This window comes from Ceratina calcarata, unplaced genomic scaffold (assembly GCF_001652005.2).
Source record: "Ceratina calcarata isolate Rehan_Ccalc_2016 unplaced genomic scaffold, ASM165200v1 scaffold514.2, whole genome shotgun sequence".
NCBI classification, from domain to species: domain Eukaryota; kingdom Metazoa; phylum Arthropoda; class Insecta; order Hymenoptera; family Apidae; genus Ceratina; species Ceratina calcarata.
In genome coordinates this window covers 1,388,641-1,402,589 of record NW_017175971.1, presented here as the reverse complement: position 1 = coordinate 1,402,589, position 13,949 = coordinate 1,388,641, and the positions used below count along the sequence as shown (strand labels likewise).

The following is a 13,949-nucleotide window of genomic DNA, read 5'->3' as shown; positions in this document are numbered from 1 at the left end:
TGAATTGATTTAAAATTTTGCAGGTAGCTTTTTAATAGTAATAGGAATCTATACTAACAAATTCAATATTTTAGCATTGTTTAAGTGTATAGTCTGTATATCCTTAATAATTGTCGGAGTGTTCAATAAACGTCGAACGTCGTTTGTCTATTCGGTTTTAGACAAAGCGTTATTTCAAGTGACTTCGTTTATCGTTGCATCAAGGACTCAGGTTCCAGGAAATTGACAAAGGTCCACTCAAAACGAAGAGGGAAGCTTAAAAGCCTGTCTCCGCGGTTAATAGTGCCGTTTCGACTATCTCGATCGGAGTTTACGATACGGGACACCTCGGCGCAAAGAATTAAGCGGAAAGGGACACGTTCGGTCTTCTCTGAGTGATTCATTTCGAACCGTTTTATGACCGAGTTATTAAACGGCAAGTGGTTGCATTAAGAAAAGGAAAGAGGGTCGTTGGCATATCCGAGGAGTGTGTAAAAATGGAATGGCGAAAGTGGAAGGAAATGCACCCTTCCTCATAATGTATGAGATAGCAGGCAAGGACTAGGCGCCTTTGCCGTTGTTACATCCTGCTGATCTCAGTCGTCTGTCTTCCTTTTTGCAAAATGACATTCCTTGTCTTCGCATTATTAGGTACTCGACCCAGAAAACGAAATAGGTCCCAGCCACGCTTTGATATACGTTTAAGAGCAAACACGAAAAGGTCATCCGGTCGTTCTTAATCATCTTTGACAAAATTAAAAAATAAATATTTCATGACGAAACTTGAAGAAACCTCGGCCGAGCTATTTGTATAGTTAAAAAATAAATCAGCAAATATCTGGAGGTTGGCAAACAGGTATCGTACGTTGGTCTCCGAGCGTTGAATTCTAATGAGCGGTGACAGACGTAAATTCGTCCGGTTTTCTTGAATGAAATCCGCTCGGTCGCCGGTCACGACGCAGCTTATGTTAGCAATTTCAGTAGCGTAGACAAGGCCTTGCCCTCTTTAAGGCAATTAATGACTCAATCGGGATCAGGCTGATTGAGCCTTTATAAGGGCCTGGGGGTACGCGTGGCCGGACTTCGCAATGCGCAGAATGCACTTGCCTGGCCGCATTTATTAACAGCAGTGGCATGAACCCAATTAAGGATGAACGAGCGAGGAAACTGGTGAGGATTCCTCGTCGCGTGTTGCACGATTCACGCTTCCTCCCTCTTTCTCTCTCTCTCTCTCTCTCTATCGCTGGGCACGAAAATTCGCAAACATAATCGCTCCCCCAACTTATTTCCCACTGACAAAGTTACTCGTTCTACGATTTAATGTATACAGAGAATTTCGAATTCACACCTGAAATTCTATCCGAGTCATAAAACGTTGAGTTACGGTGTCTTCCCGGGTTTAGCAGATGAGTTAAATGGTGACACCGTACAACAATACGAGCTGTGTCTGCCATGGGACGTCTTGCGCGTGGTCAGACACAAGTGACGTTAATGCGCAATAAATTAGCGACCTCCCACGCGGTTTATGAACGACGCGGCTTCGCGCGCTCAGCCTGTTAGCTGTCTTCTCGTCGAGTCGTCTTAGTTTGGGAATGCCTCGCGATTAAATCCTTGAGATCTTTCTGTTCCGACGACTTTCAATTTCTATTCAAGTATATCAACAAATAATGAACCGCGATAATAATTGACAGCTAAGTGCCAGCTAAAGAAATTAGCTATTTCGAGGATAAGATATCTGGACGAACAACGACCCACTTACATGAATGAGTCTTATCATGATTCATGTGAAAACAGAAATTCGAGTCGAATAGAATTTTCGCAACGGGGATCAATCGGGTCTCCTAAATCTAAATCACCCATGGGACATCGAATAAACCTATTCCATCGGAGGAGACCACGGCTTTCAGACCAGGCTCGTAAACCGATGTAAACGTTCCACCCGGTGGACAACGATGGACCTTGACACTACGAATTTATCGTGTCGTCATTTCCGTCGAAATAGTCCTACCACGAGGACATCGTAACTACGTCCGACTCGTCTGGGTGTCGAATGAATCCTAGTGGATATCCTATTTCTCGAGACTGTATTATCAAGAGGAATTCTAAGTCGGTATCGGTACCTGCGGCGTGGGTGCTGGTAGCGTGTTAAGGATAAGAGATAGGAAAAACAAACGATATTTCGTGTAACGCCGCTCGAACGAGTGTAACTATTAAAGCCTGGCGTCATTCCAGTTTGCGAAAGATCTTTTCGGTGTGACGGGATAACTCGTCTCTCTCGTTGAACAGTTAGCTGTCTAGCTTCCTTGAAACCTGTCCGGTGAAGATCCAACAAAAATGTACAAATTATTGGACACGCGTCGACAAGAATCACGCGCGTAAAACATGCAACGAAGGCCGACGGAATATGCACGGTAAAGAATCAGAAAACGGCGAACGGATGACACGAAGGGGGTAAATGATCGACGCTGGACCCGCGAGCCTTTCTTTTTTCTCTTCATTTCTCTTTTTCTTCTGTACGGAACCGGTTCCTCGGGTTTCGTGTAACATCTTCAAGTCCAGTAATCCCACGGCAATTTGGCTGGAACAGATGTGTCATCGTTTTGTAATGTTCCGTTCTCTTAGATCTCTTCTCCCGAAACGACGAAGTCGAGTTCCACGCGCTGAAGAAAAAATATAAATGCGTACACGGCTGTGCGTCGCTTCGTCGCCGGTTGCGTGGTTTCGCTCGCAGTCGATCGCGTCATTATCGTCCGGAGTTAATTATCAGTTTTGCGGCATGCCTTTTGGACTCTCATTACCAGGAGGCATGCACCGCTAATTGATACCCGTAATCATTACGGTCAGAGGCCAGGCGGAACGAACCAGTGACCGAACTGCGAAGTTTGGTCATTCCTCTGTTGTTTAAGTAAAGATTGTTAGTGTCATCAAACGCATTGGATGATTGAAACAAATTCATGTTCCAACAAATAGTCCTGAGTTATAATCTCGTTGAATCATGTTCGTTCCTGGATTTTCTAATTTCATTTGTCATTCAGATACGCAATTAAAAAAATAATTTTGGAGTGACTGAATTGGATTTCTAAAATCTTCTGATAAGAACGCACAATTAAAATTTCTTTGCACGCTGAATAGAATTGAGAATCGAAAATCGATCGACGCAGAAGTGATTTCTCGCATTCCTTACTGATACAAGTCGACTCGATGATAAACAACGGATGAGATTCGAGACGAGTCCATCTCATGTCGTCCTTGCGTCACAGTGACGAAACGACTAATAATAAATCGCTGCGACGCGACGGAAAAAAGCCGACGAACAAGCGCCCTTTATACTATTTTCAGGCTCGGTTTGTTCGATCGTCGAGCGTGTATCGCACAGTGAAAGCCGCGCGCCCATTCCTAATATACAAAGAGGGAACCCGCGAACGTTTCGTTTCGTATCGATGACGAAATGGGAATCTTTTCTTTCTATTCTTGGCTCGGTTTCGCCCGTGCCTACAGATTTCGTCATAGAGAACGGAGAAACGCCAGGCTCTTGATACTTCTAGATACACGTGAAAACAATTTGAGTAGTTGAATCTTGTTATCTGGATTCTCTTGTGCTTCTCGAACGTAGGATTCTTAATCAAGATCTGGCATAGACAATATCAATTCTTTATGTAATCACAAGTTTTAAGATCATCCAGTCAGCTATAATGATCTTAATCAGGTAAATAACGAGCACCTTATAATCGAATGAAAGTGATACTGAGAAACGTTCAAGAGATTCTAGTTTGAGACGAAAGAAGGTAGCAGGGCAGTTCGTTGGGCGATCGGCGGTGTTTCGTCACGGAAAGAGAGGCGCACAACACCGTTCACTTTTCCAGCAATGGCCACTGGGCGAGTTCGAGCCGGGCGGCGTGCCACGCTGATTATTGCTCTTTTATGGCTGGCACACATCGCGCGGTTTTCACCGCGGTTCTCTTAACGGGCTCGACCCGAACGCTTTCCTTTCCGTTCCCACGACCGAACTTCGTACGAAACGTCTTTTGCCACCGCGTTCCGGTAGTAATCTCGATCAAGGCTGCCGCTGCCAATCCCTCGTCGATATTCAATCGCCGTGAGATCCCTACGAGAGACGATCCAGGGAGAGGTCGGAAGGATACCCGCAGAAATCGACGAAAGGTCGAGCAGGAAGCGGACGATATCGACGATAAGGTATCGCGGTCGCGGGCAGCGATAAATCGTCGGTGCGACGGCGCGATTACTGCTGCGCCAGCGACGAAAGTATAAGGGACCGGTGCCAGTTGCTGACTCGACTCTTACTTCGCCCTGGAACGAGTTCCACGGTGTAATCAAGTTGAGTACGAAGTCGCCTGGTGAACCTTTGTTTCGGATCAGCTTCCATCTTCGTTCTCTGATCCCTCGGTTGGGCTCGGATGTGTCATCGTTAACTTATTCCTTCAAATAATCAATCGAACTTTCGTTCTTCTGTCGCTTGTCACAATGCAATATTCATGGAAAGGAAACAATTAGTGTTACGCCATCTGAGAGTCCAAAATTTATCTTACTAGTTGTTTAGATTGTCAAGGTTGTTCGATAAGCTCCCGCAAACTCTCCGAATTGAGAACTTAGTTTCGAGTGCTACGAAATGGACGCGATAAATATCTGAGAAGGATGATCGAGAAAGTCAATTGCCGACAAGAATGTCGGCACACCTTTATCCGTTGTCCGGCCGCGGCCGGTTCGATGAAGCTGTAGTTTCAATTATCTGCGCGATTACTCTGGGTCTGAGTCAAGGATCGATAAATATCTCTATCTACGCCCTTATCTGCCTTACGTAATGACGTGCACCGCCGATAAGCCTCGCGCTTTCCTCGCTTTTCAATTCTCGCGGAGACTCGTTATAGTTTCTCGCGGTTGTCCATATTTATTATATCTCGTTCCCCCTCTCGAGGGGAGAGAGAGAGAGAGAGCAGCGGTTAAATTTTTACGAGCCACTATCTCGAATGGGTAAATAAAGCAGATTAGATATTTGCACGACGCAAATTTCGCGCCGTAAAACGTTGACAGTTTGAGTTTAGTTAAGGCACGGCCGCGTGAATCGCCGCGGTAGTTAAATGCTCGCGACATAGGTACGCGCGCGTTTTAGAATCGTTTCTTTCGTATCACGAACGAAACCAACGAACCAACGAATCTCGAAGTAACGATCTTTCTTTCGTTTTTATAGAGACATTCTCCCTGTCTCGCCTTGTTCACAAATAGGAGCCAATGAAATTCGAACTCTCAATGGCAGAGATCCATTTCCTGTATCACAAATGATTCTCTGCTCCAGTCAAGTTTACGATGATAATAGAGTCAAGGTTTATTTAATCGATTCTCTTGTTTTTATTATTGCACACAGTCCATTACCATATGCATGCAAATGATTGTATTAAAAAAAAACACAATTGTGTTCGATCTCCTGGACGTATTTCTATATATACAATTTTTTCAGCGATATGAATAATGAATCTCAGCTGACGCGTACGATGCTCGCGTTTCTTGGTCGCTTCGGGGCCGAATAATATTCGTCGCGCGTGGAACCTGTCTGCGGGTAAATCGGTCGGAAACTAGCGAGACAACAGGGGTATTCGAATGGCCATCGGTGGAGTGTATTCCGTGTGGTTCGCACGTGTACGCGCGTATGCGCGCTCGTCCGCGATTCTTCTATATATAGAGTTCGGAAAGGGGGGCTAGCATGACTCCCCGAGCATTGATCGCAGTGTGCCACCCCATGAGCAACCCCTAATAACACCCTCTTCCTCCCTCCTAGCGGCGGCAGACACTCACCCTCGGCAGCCACCCTCCGGTCTGAACTGCGCCCTTTGCTAACCCAATCTGAGACCCGTGGTGCAGCGCCAACGGCTCTCAACCCGTCGACGCGTCGCGGCGTCGCCGTACAGTTCGTACGTCGTCGTTCTCGAGCGTCGCGTCGTCGTCGTCGTCGTCGTCGCCGTCGTCGTTGTTTCGACGCCGGCCAGCTGGCCGGTCAGCTGATTCCTGGCAGCGCGCGCCGGGACGCCCATTAGCCGACGCCAACTAAACCTATTACCTCTCACGAGCTGATAACGACCACAACTAACTCGCGAAATCCCGCGACGCGGATAACCAGCCGCTGCTCCGTTGTTCACAGCTCCCTGCGTTGATTTTTCGGTCAGGGCAAATGAATCTAGGGATTGTTTAGAAGTCCAATGGGATTACATACAGTAATTCTGGGTTCGCTTATATCCTTATCTGTTAGAGAGCCAATTATTGTTAGTCTTCATCATTAATTTCTCATTGATCCTGCTGATCTTCAAATATATTTTCCTTTAGTCTCGTACCTCTGTTTCCATTTTATATGTAATTTTTATAGAATCACTGTCGAACTCGAAAACTGTGAGTAAAGGTTCTTCAGTCATTGGATTAGTTTGTATTTGGTAAGGAACGATCTGTCACGATCGGTGGAAGGAAAAAATTGGAGAGCGTCCGGAGCCTAACCGGTGCGATGCCGTGCGACGAATTAATTAGTTCGATCGTGGCGAGCACGTCTTGAATGAGAGAGAGAAACTGGCGGCACTGGTGGCACTGGCGCGAGCCGGTTTCGGATTATTGCACGCCGCTACACCACGCGTGTACGTGCCTCACGTGAAATTACGTTCCCCAGCTAAATTATCCGCTACATTCTCCATTCTGCTTTAGCTCGTGTCCAGATCAATGAATTTTTATGCCGAAGAATCCCCGGGAATTTTTATAGCCGTCTCCTTTGCCCTTTATAAAAACTTTCAAAGGTTGACGAAGTTACGTTAATGGATTAAAAAATTTTCTAGGCTAAACTTAGCTACGAATTGTTTACAGTAAAGAAAATATCACGAACCTTGATCTAATAATAATCCGGTTATTATTAATCCCTCGTTTCTTTATTTATAAGTAATCGGATGACCTAACATTTTTTGCTGCCCGTTAGATCGATACATATTTCCTCGTACTCGATATTAAAAATAGCTTATTAATTATAAGCTTGGGTGTGTTAACCTTTACGCCTCTGACATGGAATTAACACAAAAACTAGTGGAACGGCGAGCGAGATGAATCAGAGTAGGAACAAGCGAACGGTAGGAGAAATTTGTCGAGTTTGCGTCCCTGGTGAACCGTGCACGACAGTAGGTTAGCCTTGCAACCCTTGAGCCTCGACCCTTCCCTGGTAAATTCGCCCCGGCCGTGTGTACACACGTACACACGCATACACGCCATCGGCAAGGGGGTACTGACGTGTCGTCAGGTCCCACGGAGGCGATTCTCCGGAGACTGGAAAGGCCAAGTTCTTTCTGGTACGATCGATCTTTCTCGCAGCCTCCTCTAGTATCGTGCCCCTCGCGAATCTCGTTCTCCTTCATGCCCGATGTTCTCCTTCATGCCCGATTTCTGATGTTTATTGCTCGTTTTTCACTTTCAACAGAGAAAAGTAATACGCGTGCAATTATGTTTTTTGTTACTCTGACGTGGGAATTGGTTCGACTACAGATATGAAAATCTTCGCTCGTCTCTTATATGATTAACTTAAATCCACTGGTTTCCTTTGAGCAGTCTGTCATGCTTCTTGATACTCGGGAGAACAGTTCAGGCGCAAGGAACGAAGTTCGATCAAGTTCTGAAAAATCTGCTCGTTGAATTATTCGATAGTACGCATGAATGCTTGAGCCACGTGTTAAGTTTCGCGAGAACAGAGACGCGTTAATGGAGCGGGCGCCGATATTAAAATCGATGACAATCCCGGAGAAATGGTGCGCATCCCGGGTCCCGGGCTGTCAGCGGGCACGGCCACCAGTCAGCCGAGCGCTAATATTTTGATGCCACCGATCAATTGTCCACATTACGAACACCGCTGCGCGTTACACCATGAATTCAATTTCCAAGAATTAGCCTCGGCCGTGGAAGTATCACAAAACGCCCACTAAAATTCTCTAATAGCTAAGCTGGGTAGATATTTCGATATCAAATTGCTGGTATCGGATGGCGGCCTGTGCTTTTTAAAAATGTCACGTCGGCGCCTTGTTTTACGAAGTCGTGGGCGAAAGTTCAGTTATTGAATATGTGGCAATCATGGTAGATAAGCACATCGCGGCGAAGTTCGAGCAAAGTTTTCGAGCGGCTCCCGAGCAACAAGACGCAGCACAGAAAACGTCCGCGGGGTGATCGATATCGGCGTAGCCAGTCGATTCCGTGACCCTCGAAACACGCCGCTGCTGTATGCTGTTATCGTTGCTACAGTGCAACGGTCTCTCCTTTGTACAATCAACTCCTATATTCAATTAGAACTTCGCGAACGATACTCGCAGATATCATTCCTGAAACCATTGTTCGATGAATATATCGCCGATAGAAATTAAACATCTTGTATTTTCATATCGTAAAAATTAGGCGAGTCAACCGGGATAGATTTGCGTAAATAAACTGTAAATTGAAATCACTGCATAATTAATCATGACTGACTCGCTAACTGCTGTAGCAAGGATAATTAAGCTTTAGCCAGTGTCTTCTTTTAAACTTGGTCTTAATAAAGATGATTATCAAGACATTCTACCGCCAGTGTTACGGTTGTCTTTTGGCGTCACTTAATTTGCCTTCCAGGTCGTAGATACAATCAGAAAATGAACGGTATCAGATTTAAAGTATAATATAGATGAATCTCGTATAGCCTATTTCACGCAAATTTCCAAAAGACGGTTTAAAAAATAAAAGAACTGCTATCATGAATTCATGATAGTATTTCCCTACAAGAAGTTCGTTTCATTCTTTAACTTCCTTCTTCAATTGCGTCGAAGTTGTTCTTTCTTTTAATTGTCTTGAAGTGATTACTAATCAATGATTAAACTTTAGTCTTCCTGAAGTCAGCGTGTCATTGTAATGAATATTTCAATAGGTTTTCTTTAAAATATAATTAACCAACAGTTGCGAGAGTCGCCATTCATTTTAGAGACCGCACACTTAGAACTTGGTCGTGAACCAGTTCGGTTCTGTGCATCATAACTAAATCATTCTACTATCTATTAACGTAAGTGTTCAGCGTCGAGTGGTAGTGACAAGTTACCTGGTACCAATTATAACCTACACGATAGGAACAGCGCGTTCCGTATCAATTAAGCCGGGTGAATCTTCAATGAACCGTGACTCAATCGTGTCTCTGTTTAAAGAAGAGAGTTTCAACATCAGATTACACGGTAGCAATTGCGACTCGGGAGTCGCGGGCTGCTGGTAAATCTATAAATCTTCCCTGGGAAAGTCACACTCAGTGGTCCTAACGATTTAATTAAGTTTGGCGAACCATGACCGAGCCGTGTCTCTGTTAATCTACCGGAGCGAACTTTCCAGTGGGTTATATCGAGTCACAGTTACGACTTACACGCCAACAATTAGATTAGCGATCGAGCTACGTTCCTTCACCCGCGGATAGTTGAGATGCTTCGAGGAGAATCGTAGTCTCTAATCGGACTGGTAACCACCGGTGAGACGTGGCCTCGCGCGCGCTTGTTGCGTGCGCGTGTCTTGAGTTCGCGGGCCGCGTTGTTTCCCGGTGAAAGTCGTAAGTTTCGCGAATCTGTGCCACGTTCTTCGACGTGTTTCGTCGTTTCATTGGGCCGCTCGAGGCGGCTTACGAAAGTCTGAAAGCGGTGCATGCCAGTTCCCCCCTCGCGAATCTTGGGTTATACCATACGAAACGTTCAAAATTTTCAGTCGATTCATAAATCATAAATTCATTTACTATTATAATAAATCAAGTTGATTCGAACTTAGATATATTATTTGTGACGAGCTCATGCGAGAATCGAACGTATTCGTATATTATAATCCAATGCATGCATGCGACACGCGACCCACACCAAAAGAACACACTGTACACAGCACACCTAACATGACCGATCGGTCTGATCTGACAGATCGTTGCCTGTCCCCAGGAGGCATACTCCGTACTTTGGCCAGCCGGACTACAGGCTCTACGAGTTGAACAAGAGGTTACAACAGCGTACCGAGGTGAGTACGATTTTCCATCTTGTCTCTAATCTATTTTATTCGCAGCTGTAGCTTAAGATCTCCGTCGTTCAAGAATCGTAATTAGTCGAACGTAGACTCCTTGCATATAAAGGAAAATTCACTGCGCAGATAGATACCATAAACGTTTTATTCCGCATAAAAATCCGCAGTCTAATAGTTGCAATAAGGATCATGTATTATGGGTTATTTGTCTTTTAGGGGTGTCAATAATTAGATAGTAGAAGGAGGGTGATAGATTCTGCTGAAGGATCGCGTGTTCATTTAGTCGGAGCGAAGAGTATTCGCCTTTATGGAAAGGTGAAGCGAGTTCATTAGTAGATAGAAACAGCCGATTAGACAGATGACTAGGTATTAGCGGTCGGAGAAAACTGTGCTGATGATTAATTGGTTTTCGTTTGTGCAATCCTGTTTCTGATCAGATTGAATTACGAACGAGTCAGAACTTATACGTCTAACCGTTCCTCGGCGGTTCCGTTTTAAAGGTTGACACAATGATAAATTCATCGCGTTCGGCCGACCTGTTGTTGTTTAAACTTCTAACGTTTTTCAAATCGTTCGAAAGGTATGAACCTTTTTTGAATTAGGTCCATTGAGAATGCACAAGCGGAAATCATAAGCCACGGTTCTCGTGGATTATAAAATGCTATACCTATACAACCGCGGCCGGATAAACTTGCTCTCCTTTCAGAGATTCCTGATAATAGCGATAAGATACAGTCATCGTGAACGGATTATCGTTCCCGCACATGTCGTTCTCGTTCACGGATTATCGAGTTTTCCGTCGATTTCAGACTCAAGTCCGATTAATAGAATCTTTGTGGAGAATTTGACGTTCTCGATTTCATACGATCTTCGCGACCAATCGCACAACTATCATTTTACATATTACATGTCAGAAGCTTCTTTATTTTACGAGGACTCGTTTGAAGCCCTGGAATAAGTGTCGTCATGAGGTTCGTCACGGTTCATTATCAGCATCCACTTATCCGTTCCATGACCATATCCTCCAAACAGTCTTATCTCGGTACGCGGTACATCCTTTGAACCCCATCAGAGATCGAACTCGAAGCCATAACATCAGTTACTCTCAGAATTCGTCGCGTCAAATTGGCTACTGATAGTACTCCTGACTATCTGTGTATTGACGGACATAGGTTGTCAGATACCGGCAATTCTTACAAACTAGGTCACACGTGTCCCATACCTCCTTGATTGAAAGATCATAATAAATCATTAAATAAATCGTGTAATAAATCATGTGTCATAATTATCTAATGAATCAGTTCACAGTTTTAATGCATCGATACTTCACCTAAGAGACCTTTCTCTAATTGTTCATTAATATTACAAATTTCCGTTTGTTCATTTATAATCTCAGGACGTTTCATTCGATGATATCTTGAGACTTGTGAACTGTAAAAGTACGGAAGAAGGTTAATTAATGCAGTTGAAAGAGTGTCGAAATTTCTTCGAATCGATTAACAACCCTTGTCGGATCGATCTTGGTACATTTGTCGCATCGAGAGGCACGCGCGGTCCTCTCTCTCGCTATGTGGATTCGGTCGAGCCCGTTTTTCGTTGACCAACAGTGATCGATACGCCATTAGGACAAGGTACGGGGCGAGAAAAAAAGAGGGAGGAGGGAAAGAGAGACCTGGGTTAATGTGTCTTAATGAGCCTTCGATACCTAAGCAGCGCGTTCATTAATCTCGTCGAAATCGGATTGAGGCGACCGGACCCCTTCGAGATCTCGATACTATCGCGCGCGTTCGACATTTGTCACGTGGCGGCCAATCGGGCATAAAAACTTGAATGCAATTAACCCTTTCTGCATCGAACTGTTCCTTCACCGATCGGTCATTTGTATCTGTATCGAGAACGGCCGATGTCGATGATTGATCAGCGTTGAAAGCTAAAATCGGATCTTTTAATCTGACTACGTGCCATTACCAAGATTCATCGGGCTCATGAATCAGCGGAAGATATTTTCGTTTCGGTTGAAACAGCGCAAACTTCGATGTACGAAAATAAAAAACGAATGGACTGCGCTGATAACTCGGGTTATTTAACAAAGTCACGCATTTATAAATCTTTGAAACAAATCTAATAAATATCCGCGGTCGCGGCTGAGTCACGTGGCAGCGATGTACTGACCTGCATTTACGAATGCGTGTGCACGCGTGTTCGCGCATCGATGCAAATGATGTCACGTCTCGCTAACGAGCCGTAAAACAGAAAGGCAGCCATCCAAAATTTCGTATTCGCATACCTGTCATTAAACCTATTCTCTCTTCCGCTATTATTCACTTCATTGTCCGTTTGTTTTCTAATAATTCCTTTTCACAATCTCTCTCGATCATTTCTATGATTTGGTTACGTTAGTTCCATGCAGCAGTGTTTCTCTTCGCTTTACGAGAATCAATTATTGAACGATTTGAAAATTTCCATAGGACTTATTTCGCGCTTGCACTCGCGGTATGCATGTACGTACTCAGAGCGAACGACACTCATCTTCGGGCTGCGTTAAGTTTTCATGGTTCTGAACTCCCTCCGCTTGTCTATATATAATTCACGAGAAACCTAATTTCTCCGGTCTCGACTCGACCTTGACCAGCGAATACTAAATAAAATATACGGCGCACTCCGCTGGGAGCATCGATAAACGATGATCGAAGTCGAGCTAAGTCATTAGTCATTGGGAAGCTCGACTGGTTGTTAGTCGATCGCGTATCAAGGCTAAACACTTATCTGTCGTTTAGTAATGCTTTATAATAATTTTGCTGCTCGACACAATCTACGCCTGTCTTCGCTCTGTTTTCTCTCTCAAGCCCCTGTTTCCGTTCCTACCTCCTACTCCGTGACCCTTTCAACCGACTGGTTGTTCACTCTCGGTCACCCATTCGCGAACCTCCAGAAAACGACGTGGCGTGTCCCCGGCTCATAAATCATCTTTTCTCGCGCCGCTATCGTCAGATCTCGAGCATGTTGTTAGCGTCGTGCGTGTGCACGGTTCACCGCCGCGGTGTTCCTCCGCTGACTTCCGTCAGACCCGTGCTCACGGGGTTGCCGCCCCACGACGAGTTTCCTCTTAAAACGGCCGATCGAGCAAAAATTTATGGAATTCTTTAGTGTTCTGATCCCTCCAGGAGAATTTTAGACATTTTTAAATAAAGTTAATAACGGGGTTAAACATTTGCGCGAAACTATTAACTGTTAACTGATATTAAGAACAGCAAATTTACTGTAATTTTGCCTACGTTCGAGTTACATACTGACAAAGGGGTGCGCGGTGTAAGAACCGGACGGGGAAAGGGTGAAACGGGGATGAGAAGAAGGGTCGCGGAGCGAATTAAAATCAGGATCCTCGCTGACTCGGTTATTCCGCAGTTTTTGTTTTAATTTCCTTCCCGTCTTCCTTGATTTTCACAATTCTTTTTGAGGTCGTGGAAAAATTCGATCAACATCATCGCGTTAATTTTAATTCAAAACGCTTCCAGTTACGTTTCCATCGATCCCCATTCAATCCATTCGATTATAGCGTAAGCTTCTTTCAAGCTTACGCCATTCCATGGGTCCAAAAAGGCAGATTTAGAAATCTATACGGGTATATCGATCGTTCTCCAATTTTATAATCATTACACGATGAAAAATCGTGATGAAATCTGAACGCGAATATTTCAACATTTTAAAAGCATAATTAATCTCGAAGGCTCTTTCGATTGAAACGTTTCGTCGAAGCGAGTAAACGAGGCTGCAATATCCACCGAATTCCGCTTTGATCTGGTACGATGAGATACATTATTTACAATATTTACCATTCGCGTGCATCTCGTCGGAACTTTCTTTTCGAGTCCGCTCATTTCGACCAATTTCTTTAATTAGCTGGATCTCCACGAAATTCGATTCGGGAACGCGCGTTC

The 13,949-nt window shown here is 44.5% G+C and overlaps 1 protein-coding gene across 3 annotated transcripts in view; it reads left to right on the top strand.

The window, feature by feature from the left end:
• The window catches only part of Chi (LIM domain-binding protein 2 Chi), a 54,792-nt gene that overhangs the window by 24,341 nt on the left and 16,502 nt on the right, over nt 1-13,949 (top strand). For 2 of the 3 annotated variants that reach the window (XM_018030062.2, XM_018030063.2), the window contains exon 2: nt 9,915-10,008. In XM_018030062.2, the coding sequence (XP_017885551.2) occupies nt 9,915-10,008 (94 nt within the window). The remainder of the gene's footprint in view (nt 1-9,914; nt 10,009-13,949) is intronic. The other variant, XM_018030065.2, reaches the window with a different exon arrangement.